Below are 18,405 nucleotides of genomic sequence, written 5' to 3'. Positions count from 1 at the left end.
ATCCAGAGAGTTGTCCATCTATCAATTTTTTTTTTTTTCTTTTTTTTTTTTTTTCCATTTTGGTGATCAGGATGTTATGTGGGTCAGTATCAAATGCTTTGCACAAGTCCAGGCAGGTGGTGTCTGTTGCTCATCTTTTATCTGCTGACTCTGTGACTCCATCATAAAAAACCATCAAGTTTGTCAGGCATGACTTGCTCTTGGTGAAGCCATGTTGGTTACCACCAGTCACCTCATCTTTATTTTCCATGTGCCTTATTAGGTCCTTCAGGAGAATCTGCTCTGTGATCTTACCAAGTACGGAGGTGAAACTGACTGGCCTGTAGTTCCCTGGATCTTCTTTATTTCCTATCTTGAAAATGCAGGTTATGTTTTCCCTTTTCCAGTTAGTGGGATCTTCACCAGACTCCCATGACCTTTCAAAAATGATGGATAGTGGCTTGGCAACTTCATCTGCCAATTCCCTCAGAACGTGGGGATGGATCTTATCAGGTCTCATGGACTTGTGCACCATCATGTTCTTTAGATGATCTTGAACCTGATCTTCTCTTAAAGCAGGCAGATCTACCTTCTCCTAAGTTCCTACCTTTCTGCAATGTGAGTGGTGTGACTAGAGCCATTGCCAGTGAAGACTGAGGCCAGGAAGTCACTGAGCATCTCAGTCTACTCTGTATCCCTCGCAACCAGGTAATTGGTTTCTTTCCAGAGAGGGCCCACATCCTTCCTGACCTTCTTTTATCACTGATTTAAAAAAACAAAAACAAACGAAAAAACAACTGTAGCATTTCTTCTCATAGAATCACAGAATGACCTGGGTTGGAAGAGACCTCAGGGATCATGAAGTTCCAACCCCCCTGCCTAGCAGGACCACCAAACATACACATTTACTAGATCAGGTTGCCCAGGGCCCCATCCAACCTGGCTTTGAACACCTCCAAGGACAGGGCATCCACAACCTCCCTGGGCAGCCTGTTCCAGGGCCTCACCACTCTCCTAGTAAAGAACTTCCCCCTAACATCCAACCTGAATCTACCCTCTTTCAACTTAAATCCATTTCCCCTTGTCCTGCTATTATCAGCCCTTTTGAAGAGTTTACTCCCCTCCTGGATATAGGTTCCCTTCAGGTACTGAAAGGCTGCAATGAGGTCACCCCGCAGCCTTCTTGTCTCCGAGCTGAACAAGCCTGGCTCCCTCAGCCTTTCTTCACAGGGGAGGTGCTCCAGTCCCCTGATCATCTTTGTCGCTCTCCTCTGGACCCTTTCCAACAGCTCCATGTCTTTCTTGTACTGAGGGCTCCACACCTGGACACAGTACTCCAGATGGGGCCTCACAAGAGCAAAGAGGGAGAATCATTTCCCTGTCCCTGCTGGCCACCCCTCTCCTGATCAGCCTCACTACTCAGCTTGGTGTCATCAGCAAACTTGCTGAGGGTGCACTCGATTCCATCATCAATGTAATTGATAAAGATGTTAAAGAGCGCCGGTCCCAAGACAGACCCCTGGGGGACACCGCTCGACGACTTCCACCTGGACATAGAGCCATTGACCACCACCCTGCGGCCTTTCAACCAATTTCTTACCCATTGAGTGGTCCACCCATCAAATCCACATGCCTCCAATTTGGAGATGAGGATGTGGTGGGGCACCATGTCAAAGGCCTTGCTCAAGTCCAGGTAAATGACAGCAGTCGCCAACCCTTTGTCAACTGACGCTGTCATTCCATCATAGAAGGCCACAAGATTGGTTAAGCATGACCTTCCCTTGGTGAAGCCGTGCTGGCTGTCTCGGATCACACACTCGTGTGATCCAGCATGTTGTCAAGGAGGATCTGTTCCATGATCTTCCCGGGCACCAAGGTGAGACTCACCGGCCTGTAGTTCTCCTGCTCCCCTTCTTATGGGAGTGACATGACCCTTCCTCTAGTCGTCTGGGACCTCACCTGACAGACATGACTTCTCAAATATGATGGAGAGCGACTTGGCAACCACCTCAGCCAGCTCCTTCAGGACCCTGGGATACACACCATCCGGCCCCATAGACTTGTACTCACTCAGTCTCAAGAGGTGCTCTTAGACTTGCTAAGCCCTCACAGTGGAGAGGGATTTACCTCCCCAGTCCCCACATAGAGGGTTGGGGATTTCTTCTCCTTTATGTCCATGGCTGGATTCAGTTCTGTCTAGGTTTTAGCTTTTCTAACCTGATCTCTGGCTGCTCAGACAGCTTCATTGTAGTACGCCCAGGTAACCTGTTTATGCTTTCGCTCCCTATAGACTTTCTTTTTGAGTTTAAGTCTATCTAGGAGCTCCTTGTTGATCCACAGAGGTCTCCTGGCATTCTTGCTTGCCTTCCTTTTTCTCAAGGATGCACTGCTTCTGGGCTTGGAGGAAATGTTCCTTGAATACCAACCAACTTTCTTGGGCCCCTGTACCCTCCAGAATTTTTTTCCGATGTCACTCTGCCAAGCAGTTCCCCGAAGAGTTCAAAGTCTGCTGTCTTGAAGTCTAGAGTTGGAAGCTTGCTGCGGATCCTCTTTGTCACCCTGAGGATTCTGAACTCCACCATTTTGTGGTCACCACAGCCAAGGTAGCCCTTGGGCTTCATGTTACTCACCAGTTCCTCCTCATAGGACAAGGTCAACCATAGCACCTTTTCTCATGGGTTTCTGTACTGCTTGGAAGAGGAAGTTATCTTCAACACATTCCTGGAACCACTTCATTTTCTGGTGCACTGTTTTGTTGTCCCTCCAACAGATATCAGGTTTGTTGAAATCCCCCACGAGAACCATGCTTTGTGAATGTAGAGCTGCTCCTATCTGTTTATAGAGGGCCTCATCCACTTGATCTTCCTGATCAGGCAGCCTATAGCAGACTCCTACAATGTCTCCTTCCCCTGCCTTCCCTTTAACTTTTACCTGTAAGGAGCTAACCAAGGAACTCTCTGTCAGCTCTTTGTCTATCCCCAAGTGGAGCTCCATGGACTCCAGGTGGTCATTGATGTGATACCCCCTCACCTCCTCCCCTGCCTGTCGTTCCTAAATAGTTTATGCTACATTCCAGTCACAAGAGTCATCCCACCACATCTCAGTGATGTCAGTGACATCATAGCCCTGTAGGCATGCTATGCTCCACACATTGCTTTACAGACTCTTGCGTTGGGCTCCCATTGAGGCTGATTTACCAATTCGAGTTCCTTTATCCTGAACTTTAGGTGCTGTCTTACTGGCTTGTGATTCCACTCCAGGCCCAGGGCATTCATTACCATTGTCAGCCTCAAAGTGCAGTGATTTGAGGATCCCCACTCCCAGCACCTCTAGTTTAAAGCCCTCCTGATTAAATTGGAAAGCTGTCATCAGTGAAACTCTTTCAAAAGTGGATAGGAGGGAATGACAGGAAGCCTTAAGAGATTCAGAGTTTCAATTTCAGCAGACTCAAATGGTGATCTGCTTTGTATATTTCTATCTGAAGGGGGATAAACTTATTTTTTCTTCATACCTTGTCTGTGTCTTTCTCAGCATCTAGAAGAAATGATATTTCGCCGAAGGGAGTGGAACAGCAACAAACATCTTTTAAAATGTACTCTTCTAAACTTCTAGATGCAAATATTCTGATGTAGATATTGCCTCTTACAGTGACTGCATGCATATAGATTCTTTTAGCTTACAAGTAGAAAATAAAGATTTGCCCCCAACATTTTGAGAATGAAGCACAGGCATATGCAGCAACAATTACCTACTTTTGTTGGATTGCATTTTGTGAGGTACAGCCTTTGACCAATTATATTAGATATTTTCCATTCTTCCAAAAACTACATCAGGCTAAAAACCCATCATATCTTCTACAATGGATTGGATCCCCAGACCACTATATATGGTGCTATCAAATCCATGCATACACACCTGCTGTGTATCGTAAAATCACTAAATTGAAACATTCAGTCAGTGATAATTTTATAGAACGTAGAATTTTAGTGTCATCTGTGTCACTATGATCTTTTTAGGTTGATGGTTACTCTGTAGCAATCTTCTTAGCTGTCACAAGGTAAAGCTGCACATACCATGCAACATAATGCATCTGGTATCTTGTTTTATCTCTTACTTCAAATGCCTACATTGCTCTTTTGAGAAGACTGCTACTTTAGATCTTAAGTAAAAGACTATGCAGAGTTCAGATGCCTTGTCTTTCTCCATGTCCAACCACTGCAACAGGCTGTTGCTAAGCTCTGCGAGTACTGATGATTAAAATATAGAATTGAAAGACTCCATTATCAGTACTTTGTGCGAATTATTTTGTCTTTTATTAAGACTGGACAATTTCACAAACAAAATGATAAAGAGAAAGATTTACAAGACCACTGAATATTGTTTTTCAAAGCTTTTTTTGTTTACAATTTGTATATAATATTCCATTAAAAATTCAGAACAAGTAAATTTCAGAACTGTTTATTCGACTTTATGCAAGCTAATTTTACTTTCAGAATAAGGTGTTTGAATGGCAGACTTTTGTGTGTGTGTCTGCCTGTGTGTGCTTAAGGGCTGCTTTTGTAAAACAGCACAATGAAAAATATGCGTCTGCCAGTAAACATTTTAGCAATTTCCTATATCTACATTTTTTAGCTCCAGCACAATATGACACGTTCTTTACTAAATAATTAGCTCAGCCAAGGAAATCAAGATTTGTTGATTCTGACAAGATTACCAAAAACTATTTACATGCAAATAGTTGAATCTAGAGCTAAGCAGAGGGAAAAGGCTTTTATTATCTGTTGAAGTTGTTCTTGTTTGATAATTTAAGAAATCTTAGTCTTGGGTGTTGCTGTTTCTTCTTGCATCTGACTCAAGTACATGCCTCATTAGGACTGCATAAATCACAAAGTTGGGCTGTGCATGTTGCTTTGTTCTGTTGCATTAGTTGAGCTTAACTGTTTAACTGTACTCAGGCACTTGCATATAAAGTTAAGCATGTGCATATTAATTCCACTAAATCAGAAGAGACCACTTCCTACTTGAAAATTGGAAGCTGAGTGACTGTAGCTTTCCTGATACAAATACAATTGCTGCATATACCCCGTGCTCTTTTCAGAGGTAGAGTTATGCCAGATCAGACTTTTTGGTGACGTCACTGAAAACATATTAAAACTTTTGTAATTGAAACATTTTCTCTTTTAGAAGTAAATTCTAAGAAGTCTCTTATATTGTAGCTAATGACAAGCAAAGGAATTTAGATGGAAGTCCTTACATAAACATTTTCTTTTCCTTTTAGCTTATTAAAATTCCCAAAGTTGATCACCCAAATGAATCGCATACATTTAACTTCTACTTGTCAAATGTTGGCAAAGATAACCCTCAGGGAAGCTTTGACTGTGTCCAGCAAACTGCCTCAAGGTAAGTTTTACTTAACATTATCTTTCATGGCAAATCTTAAGCAGATTCTGTGGCTTTGAGCATGTAGCAAAAATCCTTAACAGATGCATGCTCTTAGTGATGAGCTGCAGTAAAAATAAATAAATAAATTCCTGGCAGTAGCATAAGTTTTTGTTCGTTATACATACTAGCTTTTACACAGAGTTCTTTTGGTTTCGCTTTAAAAAGAAGAGGCTTTGAGTACTTTTTCACCTCTTAGTGCTATTTTTAAAAGCATTTGGAGTTCAGTATAATTCAAGCTAGACCAGGTCCATCCTCCAACCATGTGTAAGTATAACTGGCAACGTGCTAGTGGGATAGCCGCAGTGGATAGTGGTCTGACTTTAAGAACCACATAAATTGGTGACCTTACCCTTTACTGCCTGACTGTTGCTCTTCAGAGCCCAAACGCAGTACAGCAGCACTTTGTCCTAGTTCATTTCAGTCAAAGTAAAAACTGTTAATGTCTAACTAATGGCCAAGAAAATACCATGTTTCTATGTCAGGTTTGCCTCATCCCCTAAAATAAAATGCTCAGTGCACTGTTTATGTGAACAATTGTCCATCTTGTTTATTGGGAAGTTGCAGGCAGATTTTGTGTATTCACATTGGAAGCTTGTCTCAGAAAGTTGCTAATCATGTTTGTGGTCACAGAAAAGCTTCTGGCCTTACTCTGGAAACATGGGATTTGTCTAGACAGAGAATTTTGCCAGCAGTATGATAATGAGCTGATCAAATAGCTCCCTGCCTGACAGAAGATCTCTAAACATGCTCCTTCTCCTTTGTGTTAGTTCTCTTCTACTACAATGCAGCCTTTCTGTGAACTCATGTAACTGATGGAACCACTAAAAATTGAATGGTTTAGTGGTTTCAAGCTTCAAATGGTGTGTTTTGGTGTTTCTTTTTATGTTTAACTTGTGTGTGAAAGGGGTCAGACAGATGCTGAGGTATGAAGTAAGCCTACAGGAGTGCATGTTGGGGTGAGAGGTCTTGCTTCTTCTTCTTTCTTCTGTCTGATTGAAAGTTCTGCATGCGTACTGCAGCTGCTGTTGTACTCAGACTGCTGTCAGCTCCCAATTAGAAAACCTTTAAGAGACCTTCAGAAGAGCCATCATGGAGGACCCATAATTCTTATGAGAGGTACTGCATCAGGCTCCTTTTTAGGCAACATACAGGGGTCCTCAAGACCGACTCCAGTGTTTCAGCAAGCCTCCCTGTGGGCTCTTTGTTGCTTGGGAAGGAGCAGCTTCAGTTAAACTAAACTGAATTCATTTTATAAGACTAAATATAAACACTTTTAGTTAGAAATAATTCTGAATAATATGCTTATATACATTGAATATGGCTCTGCAAAATCTACGTCAGATGAGCTTTTGTCAGTTCCTCTGTAGTTAGCTCTTGGTCTGTCCAAGTATTTTATGCAGAATCATTTAAAAAAAACAGTTCATAAGGACCTCTGGAGAGTATTTGATTTCTTGCTGAAGTTTAGAGCTGGTTTGGGAGCTGCACCGTTCTCTAGTTCTGCCATACAGGACCCCTTATCTTCTTGACTTCATGTCAGGCCACTGCAATCGCACAAGGTGGTGGAATACCACATGTTGCTGACCAGTGCATGATGCTTTGCTGTTGGTGATGGTTCTTCTTGATCTATGGTGCATAAAGACAGCAACATTCAAGGAAATAAGCAGTAGAGAGAACTTGTGCTCTAGATGGCAAGAATTATTTTCTTAAATGCTGTGGTTTTGGAGCAAGAAATAATTCCAAAAATACAGCCCTGGGCTTTGGCCAGACAAAATTGTAGCTGTATCTTGAAATACTATGCAGTGGCTTGGCTTGGTCCACCTTTGTGACTTTCAGAAACAACTTGGTAAGTTAAGAAACAAGATGCCAAATGTTCCTTGGCCTTTCTTTATGGAACCTTTACTAGGTGATTCAAATCACCTTTAGGGTTGTTCAGAATGTTTTGGGCTAGTGCAGTCTAGCATCCTTTCTCTGTATGGAGGTGTTGCTGAGGTGAGTGCTGCACAAAATAATTGTCAACAGCCATAATCACTAAAGCAGGCTAAATTAATTTGCTACTAGGCTATCTAGGCTTCATATGTGTTCATCTGGAAGAGTGAATTGCACTGAAAAAATGCATTTAAACTCATCCAGGAGAAATGAGGAAGCAGATCTGGGGAAAATCTCCCTCTTCACTTAGTCTGGAGCTTCTGTCTACACCTCTGTCCATCAGCCACTGCTGATGTCAGCAGCTGCTGTGAACACAAGGCAGAAATTCTAGAGGACTGTGCTTCTTCAGAAACCCGATGCCCACCTGAACTTTGCTGAGGGGATACCATATCTGGTCTTGCATTCTTTCCTGTTGCATAGGTCATTGGTCTAAGTGTCCCTTATTAAATACACATCCCCAGAGAAGCAGATGGTTAAACTACAAGTGCTGCAGATCGCTATCAAACAACAAGTCAGCAGAGGATCCTGAAACAGTTCAGGATAGCAAATTGCATGCAGACTTTAGGGAAGGTCTGGCTTACCTCTTTAGAGCCTTGGAGGGACTTAAACAGTGATGGGCAAGACCTCTGCCTTTGGCAGGCAGAGGAAGCAGGTGACTTTCGAATATGTACTTAACTAACTGCTGAGCATGACTTGAGAAGGCTGGCTCTAAGGCATGGGTGTCATTTTTTTTGCCTGGGCCACACTGAGTGAAGAGGAATTGTACGGGGCTACATTTACATGTTACTCCAAAAGTAATGCGTCCTATTTATTTCCGTGGAAATTCAATAGATACAAAGAGCACAATAACACTATTTGATTGTGCAAAATCTCAGCTACTGAATACTCTTTTTCAACACAGTCACCAACATTAGCTGTGCATTTCACCAGTGATAAACAAGAGCCTGTCTGCTGCACTCATAAAATTCTGCACCAGCAGAGGTGACCCTCTGAAATGCACCACCCACTGCCTCACTGTGCTCACATTCACTGTTTGGTCTGCATAAACATTCAGCAAGTGCTGATGAATATCAGTGGGCACCATTTTGTCAGTTGCAAACCGTTACTGCATCCATGCTTCCATGTCAGACACCATTCTGTCAGACTGTTGCCATCTGTCACACAGCAATAACACGGGATGGGATGTTGGTGGGAAGGTCCAACCTCTGCTGCCATACCACCAATGATCTGCCTCTGATGTTTTGGGCCAACATCATAAAATAGGAGGCATTACTTTAAGAGCAGCCCTTGTAAAACATACGATATTGTTAATATATAAATAACTGAGAATTTTAATGTATTTCTGAAACCCTTAAAAGAAAGAGAGAGAGAGAGAGAGAGAGAGAGAGAGAGAGAGAAAGAGAGGAACAAAACCATAAAAGTAATGGGATATTTGACCATGTTTTTGTGAAGCTGATGCATCAGTCAAGTTTGATGGCAGGGGCTGCAGTTCTTAGTGAGCTCTCAAAATGTAGAGACTTTTATGGAAATTTTACCCTTCCTGTGCTTCATCCTTAGAAGTTTCTGTTCACATATTTATATACTGCCAAAAAGCAATGGCACTGAGTAAAGTGTGATTGTGAGGTGTGGGATATTTCTCTCTGGTAAGAGAGGGAATGTGAAACTCTGGTAAAGAGGCACAATCAGATTTTTGAGTTGAATGTCTCATTGCAACATTATACATTATATGTGCTGGGTATTATGCAGCCTGTGGGCTGTGGGTTGGGCATGCCTGCTTAAAGGCATATAGTGCATACAGCTTGGATGTCAGTCTGCTTTAGTTTGCATTGTAATCTGAGTAGTTTACGGTAGTTCTTCGTATAGCAACTCATACTATCCTGAGCTTGCCTCTGGAATGTGGTTATATGAGCATATTGTAAATATATTGACAGATAACATTGATAAAACAACTATGTTTAGTTTGCAGAATGATTTGAAACAGATATTACCTAGCAGTGAGAACTGAAAAACATTTCTTTACCTGATGGAGCGGGTTTTTAGGTTTCTAATACAACCATACTTCTAGACTTGAAATAGTGCTTGGGCTCATTTTTTCTCAATGTTTTTATAGTTCTGGAGCCTCACAACTGAGTAGCCTGGGACATATTCAGAATAAAATTACAGTATGTGCAACAAATGATTCCTATCAGATGACCAAAGAGCGCATGACCCAAGCAGAAGAGGAGTTACGCAATCGAAGTGCAAAGGTTATTAAGCCTGGTGGACCATATTTAGGTATGGTTGTATTTCCTTTTCTACTAGATTTCTGTAAGTTTTCAAATTTAGTAATTGGTCCTATCATCACACTGTTAGCAGAGTTTATGTGTTCAGAAGACTCAGTTTTAGGTGGCTCACTATCATATTGCAGATTTAAAATCAGTTGCTGCATTAAAGGTTGGCTTTATTTTACCTCTGGAAGGCCTACTAGCTCTTCCTTCCTTATTCCTATATTGCTTGTCTGGTAAAATTTGTGGCCATTGAGGTGCAGGGTTTTAACTTCCCACACACATACTTTCTCTGTTTTAGTAGCTAATATCTTGGTTCTGTAACAACACTTTAGGATACTGTGCTAAACCAATTCTTGTAATATTAATTAAAAAAATAAAAACATCAAGGACATCTCTTACACAGATTCAAATACTTGCTTTGAAAGAATGTGCTTTTCATACATGTTAATCAGATTTTGTTTATGCCTTTATCATGAATGAGGTATTGCTAATCCAAAACCATATTTTTTCCATAAAAAATACTCAAGTAAAATAACTCTGTCATCTGCATGTGGATTTCATCATTTTGCACAGAACAAAATGTGCAGGTGACGCCACATCATTAAACCATCTTGAGTACTGTTTCTCCATGGAGTGTGAAGATGATAGGAGTTAAGAATCCTGGTGAGCACGCAGAGCTGTGGCTGGACATGGCAGTAAGATAGACAGGCCACATCAACCACTGTGTGGAAAAACTCAACGTGTGCTGGGCTTTGTCCCTATGCTGACAGAGACACCCCTGCCATGGCAAGCAATGCTCCTGTGTCTCGTCTGTCTGCAAAACCTTCTTAGAATTGCAAAATGAAGAGCAAGCTTCCTCTGTTGTGGGTGTAGGGCTGGGAATAGGTTAATACTGGGACTGTGATGTGCGCTGTACAGGCTGCAAGGTGAGATATCTCATGTCACTGCATTCTGCAACAACTTCTGCTTGGAGGAGCTCAATTTTACGTGGATATCATCTGTGTTCTTCATGGTGGTTGCTTAACAGGCTCCAGCTGAATGTTTTTAAGTTAAATAAATGGGGTCTGAAGATGAGCAGCTGGAGAATGATGGTGTTTAGGGATGCCTCCGTTTCAGACTGGTACTGGCAAAGATAATGTAGGACAGGGTTAAATTGCCGTGGAGACATGGAGGGTGGCTTTCAGCATGATTCATACAGCACAGACTGGGAGCCGGGGTTGTCACCCATGGTAATATGTGGTTATGTTTTCGGTTGATTTTTTCTAAGTGATTCAGAGACATAACTTAAGGTGTTTGCTTGAATGCCACATATGTTATCTGTTGTGCCAGGGATGCGTATCTAAATTGTGTTTACCTTGTCATAACACATCAAATGCGTTAATACACAACTGGCAAGTTCATGCTGCTCAAGAAGCATAGTCATGTGTCTTTTTGTGGTTAGGTTTGTCCTTGAAAACCAAAAAAGCAAAACCTGGAGATAGAGGGATTATAGAGATTCAGCCTTCACTGCAAAATGGCAATATATTTTTGCTGTTCCTGGGAACAGCAGTATATAAACACAACTGTTCTCTTTCCTGTGACTATAGAAACTTCCTGAATTCCAAGCATGGCTGTTGGAAGAGAGGTATAGCTTCAGTTCTTATGACACATACTCACTAGCCTCCTTCATGTACCAAACATGAATTGTTAGAATCTGAAAAATGCCTGGATTGTCTCACATCCATTACATTTTATGGAATGTTGCAAGAGTTTTGCTTACTTGTTTGTTTGTTTTCCGTTTTGTAGCAGATGCCGTTTTAAAACAGAGTAGAGAAATTGAGGGCTTTACCTGGGAAACCCAAGTTATTGGTTGACTACTGTTGCTTTAACACTCTGGATTCACTGTTCGCAAGCAATTATATTGTTCTTCCAGTTGAAAAATATGTGTTTTTGTAGAGATTGATCCAAAATGCTCTGCAGACTTTCTTTTAAAACTTCTTTGTAATGGTTACAAGGACAGTTTGATTTTTTTGTGTAGTTTCTTCCAAACTTGATGCCATGTATATGGGAGGGGAAGAACATATGTAAAGGGAGAACTTTTATTTTTCAAATGAGTAGGTCAGGCATTGAACATCAGGTTGGTAATCTCTTTAAGCAGCAGTGCTATTATTTGTTTAGGCTTGGTCTCCCTTGGTATTAATGATGAACACTTTAATTATATAGGAAGCCTTTTTTTCAGACTGTATTGTTCCAAAAATAATCTGATTTATTTTATTCAGTGCTTAAGTTCATAAACTGGAAAAATAATAAAGTCAGTGTCTATACAAATATACCAGTAAGGTCTTTCTAACAATATAAATTATTTGCCTGATTTTCATTGTATTGAATAATTTTTTAATTTCTGCCTTAATGCATCCTTGCTCTATGTTACCAGTGGATCTTAAAATACTAACCAAATCCAGTTCTTGCAGATCTTGCAGATTATCTGGCCTAGTAATCTCTTTAAAATCAAATTCCTTGTCTTCTTTCAAATTCCCACATAACTTTTCTACTCTTTTTTTTTTTTTTTTTTTTAAACCCCTAATTTAGGAAAAAGAGTACAAATAAGGAAAGCACCACAAAGCATTCCAGATCCTGCACCTGAAAGGAAGAGGTCAACACCCATAAACCCAGCAAATACAATACGGAAGACTCATGCAAACAATGCTGTTTTTCAGCGACCATACAGAGACAGAGTGATTCACTTACTGGCATTGAAGGCCTACAAGAAACCAGAGTTACTTGCTCGTTTGCAGAGAGATGGTGTCAACCTAAAGGACAGGAATTCCCTTACAGCTATCCTGCAGCAGGTGAGATCATGATTGCCAACATTTTTTTACTCCTGCTATTCTTTTAGTCATAATTTTGGGATGTGTTACTCCCATATTGAAGTGAGAAAATAATAAACACCTCAAATAATCCTCTCACCATTTAAGTGTTTCAACTGACTTTACGCACGTGCTTCAGAATGCAAATCAAAGTGAGGGAAGGAAAAATTAAAAGATACGTGGGGGGTAGTTTTGTTGGGTTGGCAGACAGCAATTAATTATTTTTAGCTTTGTTGCTCCTAATGCCTTTTTTTTTCCCCTCCTTCTGTTGAAAAAGAAACCGCTGAACTAGGTAATTAAGAGAACCTGACCATGCTTTCTCTCAATTGCTTGTTATAGCTCTTCTCAGTACTTAACATTTCTTGCTCCGAACATATGTGGAACAAAGTCCAGTAATGAACTAAGTTATTATTTCATGTGCATGTAGTTGGTGGCCTGTATATGGTCAGTGCTTGCTCTTGGGATCTGACAGGACTGTAATTCAGTGGAGGGAGTCTTAGAAAACAGTAAATGAGAAAGACAGTGGTCTCTATTGGCGGAAAAAAAGCTGCACTGCTATCATGTGGACTTTGTCCTTGTCTTTCTTGCAGGCTTTTTCCCTGTGTGCTGGCTTGTCCAGTACCCTGCTGAGTTGAGTTCACACTGCATTTCTGTATCATATTCATCAAAATCACCTGGAGGCCTGTAGCATGATGTAGATGAGACTTCTAAGCTCTGTATTATAGTGTGTCACATACTGCTACTTCTTTAACAAAATAGCTCTGATAAGGCTCCTTAAGATAACATATTATGTTTTTAATACTACCAGTTCCCATAGACTGATGACTGTACTGTGTATGTAAAGTGGGAGCATTTCCTGTGTATTTAGAATAGTTTTGAAAACTATTACAGTGAGTAACTCAATGTTTATGCAGTTTTTGTTGATTTCTGCACTGAGTTTTAAGCAGTGTTTGTTCAAATAAGTTTTGTTTAGTTTGCCCAGAACAATGACAGGTTGTTGTTGCCTTTTTTTTTTTTTACCTCAAAGATGTGCAATTTAAAGAGCTATGTTCTTACATATGAATTTAATCTTCTTCTAATTAATTTTGTATTTTAAGTTCCAGAAGCTTGGCTTATTAGAATAAGAAATCATATAATAAATCATTTCCTTTCCATTATTTTTGGCAATGCTTAGAGACTGTCTTGGAGTCTCTTTCTATCATGTGGTATGAGTTTTGTAAAGGTATTAGTTTGCATTCAGAAATCAGTAAGTTAGAAGCACTACCACCATAGAAAGCCTTGTCAACATTTTTCTTACCTTCATTATTAGTTTTCTAAAAATAAAAATAAAGTATGATTAACCCACCTGCACATTTAAATCCCCTTAAATGCTCCTTCTTTGAGCATCAGCATTCGCACCTTTTGATAGCAAACATCACAGATAATCAAAGCAGCACAAAGTGGTGGTGGTGTGTGCAGAGTGACTGAACATTTGTATGAGGCAAATGAACTGATGCTGTTTTTCTTTGGAGATTTTCTCTGAAAGTTTGAGCAGGTATCAGAGGAGGAAGCTTGAGAAAGAAAATTGATTCTATTTACGAGACAGGTGATGGCAAATAAGGCTGCTCTTGCTCCTTCTGAAGTCATTGAGGCGGTGACAGAAGCATTTTCCAAGGACTGTTGTGCTGTGCAATCACAGTGCTGCACTGTCAAACACAGGGATTGCTGGTGTCACCCTGAAGTGGAGCAGCTCAGGTCTCTCCACATACTTCATTATGGCATAGTTGTATTTAAAGACAGAGATGTGATACAGAGCAAAGATTTTAAGAATACAATTCATAGAAGCCTGAAGCTTTTTTGGGATTTTTTACATCCAAATTAGAGCACATCTCTGAGGATCAGCACACATTACATGAGAACTACTTTGACCTTCAGCTCTAAACACTGGTGCTTGATTTTGTTTACATTGTTGATTTAGCGGTATGTTACTCCTGTGGTTTACATTTGGGTATCATTATCTTTTTTTTTCTCCCCTTTTGTAAATGTCTAGGTAGCCAACTTGAATCCCAAGGATAATTCTTATACTCTAAAGGAATTTTTATTTAAGGACATTCAGAAAGACTGGCCTGGATACAATGAAGTTGATAAACAAACATTGGAGTTAATACTTTCTAGGTAAGATCAGTTCTCTCATGTGGGTATCGAACCTTATGACTTCTTGGGTTGACCTGAGTAAAGAGGAATTGTCGTGGGCCACAAATAATACATATAATATAGTTAATGTATGCTAGTAACAAAACTTCTTTTTTTTCTTTAATTTTTTTTTTTTTTAATTAAAACTTTAAAAAAGAGGGCAACAAAAACAAAACAGGTTGGTCACGTGCTCTGGGAGAAAGAAAACAACAGTTTTAGAAACTACGTGTTTTGCCAATAATGAAAGGACTATGACATGGATACTTTTGCCTTGTAACCTGAAATGTGGGTAATCCTTACAGAAAAGTAAATCCATCTCAGAGTACCACCAGCACCAGTCATTTGGGACCTCCTATAACTTCTAGTAAAGATGCTACATCAGCTTCTTCTTCCCAGGTATTTTGTCGCTTTTTAAAATTATAACATACTAAGTTTTAACTTGCTTTTATATTGGAATAAAAGCTGCAATGCAGAGCACTTGTATTATCTTTGCTGCATGAAAAACTGAAGAATTTATTCCCAGTTGGATGCTTTCTTTTTTTCTTTTTAAGATGGTTTTACTGTCAAAGACTTTAATACTTAACGATAACATAGCCTAAAAGCTGCCATGTTTAGTCTTCCATGTTTCAGAATGTTTATTAAAATCTCCAGAAAAACAGGGAGTTCCTGTGTAAGTGCTGTCTTGTAAATATGGCCAGATTGGCTGGAGACAAGCACCTGTCTCTCAACAGCACACTGATCTTGCAGGAGCTAAACTTGTTGGCTACCCATTATTATCATGTACTTTTTGATTAAAATCTTAAAGTTGGTTTGTAATGCCCCATGATTTGTTTATCTTGATGTGGAGGAAGGCATTCTGTAAACTATGTGTATATATATATATTCTATGATAGGATTGCATGTGTTCAAGATTCGTTGTGGTGTGGTAGTTAAAATGCATCAAGGATGCACAAATATAATTACGTTGCTGTTTTAATATAATGCTTAGGAAGATCTAGAATAAGCAGAAATTACTGTTGCAATCTGCTATGTGGAGGTTTTTTTTTTTTCTTGCTGCCACCTTTAAACATCCATTATGATGCAGGGTGAAAGGGAGGTGTGGCTCAGTGGGTCCAGGCTTCACCCAGCCTTTTCTAACTTAAGGTACTTTTCTATCAGTAAAAAAGCACAACATAAACTCTTCAGAAGTGGCTTGAGAAAATCCATGTGAGATACATCCCTTTAAGGAGAGTATGGCTCTTCTTTGAATCGATATATTCATAAATGCAACTGAAACTCAAAGAAATTTGAGCACACCGGAGCTTGTGCATAATGATATATGGTAAAGTACTTGAAGTCTCATACTGCTAAAATACTGGAGTTTAAAAAGTGGAGGAAGGGCACACCTATTCCTCTTGCTTTCTTCCAGTCAAACAGCAACACTGTGTGTTCTGTGGACTTCTGTGTGTTACAACTAGATGTCACAGAACTGTGCCCAGTGCTCAGTTTACGAGTGCTGCCACTTGTAAGTAATCAACATAAGCACAGCAGGCTTGTTGAGGAAGGCATGAAGTTGTGTTTCAACTGGAGAAAATAGCTGGAGTGGCAGCTGCAGCAGAACAGTTTTTTCAACCTGTTCTTTGTCATCTCTTCTTTAGGCGATAGATATGTGTTCAATAGCTGCCTGTTCTTAGATGTTTTTCATTCAACTGAATGATACTAATCCATTTTATTTTGCAGAAACGGCTCATGGATTTCAAGTTCACTGATCCCCTGATGAACAAGAAGCCGAGGATCTCCCACCTCACCAGTCGAGTCCAGCCATCCTTGAGCAGACACTCATCTACCCACAAAAAGAAGGCAGCCCTTGCCACTGCAGCACCCACCCCACCATCCTTGCCTACTGCCCACCCGCCTGCCTCCAATCCACCCCAGACTGCCAGCTCCATCTCCCCTAGCACACCTGAGGGATGTGGGACGCAAGATCTGCCTGTAGATAGCATCAGCCAAAGCAGCAGTAGCGTCTTCAAGCACCAGCAAGTAAAATATACCTCTCGGACTCCTTTGGAAGCCCCAGCGCCTGCCGCTGGTAAATTGGAACATCCCACATTTGCAGGTGAGGAGGATGTGTTGTTGTACAAAAAGTCCATGAAGAAGGCCAAGAAGCATAAGGAAAAGGACCAAATAAAAAGCCAGGACACTACAAGTGAGCAGAAAGATGAAGGACTACTTGAAAGCAAAACGGACCTTAGAAAAGATGAGACTGCCATGAAGAAAAACCCCTCTGGTTTGGAGTCAGATGAAGGTATTAATATGTTGCTTCTCTTAACTACTGCATGAGTGGGCCTTTTGAAAAGATGATAGAAAAACAAAGTCTAGAAACATTAAAAGTCTGCTTTTGCCCTTGCTGTATTTTAAGTTCCTTACCACTGTCCCTACTTTATGATAATGAAGAATTAGGAAATAGTTCTTTTTCTCCTCTCATTACATTTTTCCTGTTTCTTCTTTAAAAAAATAAAATAAAATAAAATAAAATAAACAAAATCCACCAAACAACTTAGATCTGAGACTGAACTTGTTATGCTAGAGCCTTATCTAAAATTGGGTACATTTTTAAGAATTCTCATGGAAATATTCCGTGGGTGCCTATTGAAAAGTAACTCTTTAAAAGGAAAAGCTAGATGCTAGAAAAACAAAGGTAATGGATTTATTTTTTTATTTGACTTCCATTAAACTGACAGTTCATTTAAGTTTACTGCACATTTTTTGATCAACAAATTTGAAAGCCTGCACACTAATAACACATAATTAGGGAAGTTTGACATACAGGTACTCTGTCGTAGTTTACCAAAACACACAATTCAGATATAAATGCATTTGATCATGTATTGGAATACAAGTCTCATGGCAATCTGCGTTTTCATGGAAGATCTAAAACCTACGTAAACTGACATGCAGTTTTCCTGAGTTTTATTTTAACAGTCCTGTAAGCTCACCTTCATCCTAGCCACAGAAGTCACTACTAAAGCAAGCAAGAAGTCAGGTTTGGCCTTTAGCTATCACAGCTTGAAGATGTGTTTAGAGCATGCAAGGTGCTCCTTTGAAGTATTCTTCTGCATGTAGAAAAAGTGCTCTGAGGTGGTCTTTTCTCACATGCCCTTGTACTGCCTCATGTCCACACGTGGTGTAAGATTACCTTGAAAGTATTCATGTTTGATTTTATCAACATGTGAGCATCTTTCTCCAGATTCCTGCAATATAACGCCAAATGGCTAGGGAAATAAAAAGCTGTATTAACTCTGAAGTTGCTCTCTACAATTAAGTTTTTAAATGGGCTTGACATTATAAGCAAATATTGCTTGAGCTCTTGGAAGTGAAATGCTCGAAGCAAAATTCTTCACAGAAGTAGTGTTTATTGACATGACTGGTTGCATTTCTCTCAAATATTGTTCTAACTTCTGTACTACCTTTTTACTGTGCCTCCTGCTATACCCCATGATAATTTTAACGCTGAATGTAATCAACTTCTGTAGAACAACGTAAAATAACTCTTTTCCTTTGCTCAGGTGGCTTACAGATTTGTAATAATGGCTGAGTGTTAGCAGAGATGATGTGCTTAGACAGTGGCAGTATAAGATAATAATTAGCATTAGAGAGGTTTTTTTGTTTGTTTTTTAAGCTTTCCAACAAACACCAAATTTAAAAAGGCAGAGGTTCAATAAGATACAAGAACACCAATTTAAGTTAAATTAAATTAAGTTCCAGCTTAATTTTCCTCAAGGAAGCTGTTCTTA

At 40.0% G+C, this 18,405-nt stretch overlaps 1 protein-coding gene across 2 annotated transcripts in view; it reads left to right on the top strand.

Moving 5' to 3' along the window:
- Positions 1 to 18,405, top strand: part of ELL2 (elongation factor for RNA polymerase II 2) — a 44,117-nt gene that overhangs the window by 20,733 nt on the left and 4,979 nt on the right. Inside the window, exons 3-8 of one of the 2 annotated variants that reach the window (XM_072359333.1) lie at positions 5,258 to 5,379; positions 9,458 to 9,621; positions 12,183 to 12,442; positions 14,490 to 14,614; positions 14,935 to 15,028; positions 16,352 to 16,916. In XM_072359333.1, the coding sequence (XP_072215434.1) occupies positions 5,258 to 5,379; positions 9,458 to 9,621; positions 12,183 to 12,442; positions 14,490 to 14,614; positions 14,935 to 15,028; positions 16,352 to 16,916 (1,330 nt within the window). Of the gene's footprint in view, positions 1 to 5,257; positions 5,380 to 9,457; positions 9,622 to 12,182; positions 12,443 to 14,489; positions 14,615 to 14,934; positions 15,029 to 16,351; positions 16,917 to 18,405 lie in introns of those variants that run through there. The other variant, XM_072359334.1, reaches the window with a different exon arrangement.

The sequence above is a fragment of the Excalfactoria chinensis genome, chromosome Z (assembly GCF_039878825.1).
Source record: "Excalfactoria chinensis isolate bCotChi1 chromosome Z, bCotChi1.hap2, whole genome shotgun sequence".
In the NCBI taxonomy this organism is placed as follows: Eukaryota; Metazoa; Chordata; class Aves; order Galliformes; family Phasianidae; genus Excalfactoria; species Excalfactoria chinensis.
This window is presented reverse-complemented; position numbering and strand designations above follow the sequence as displayed.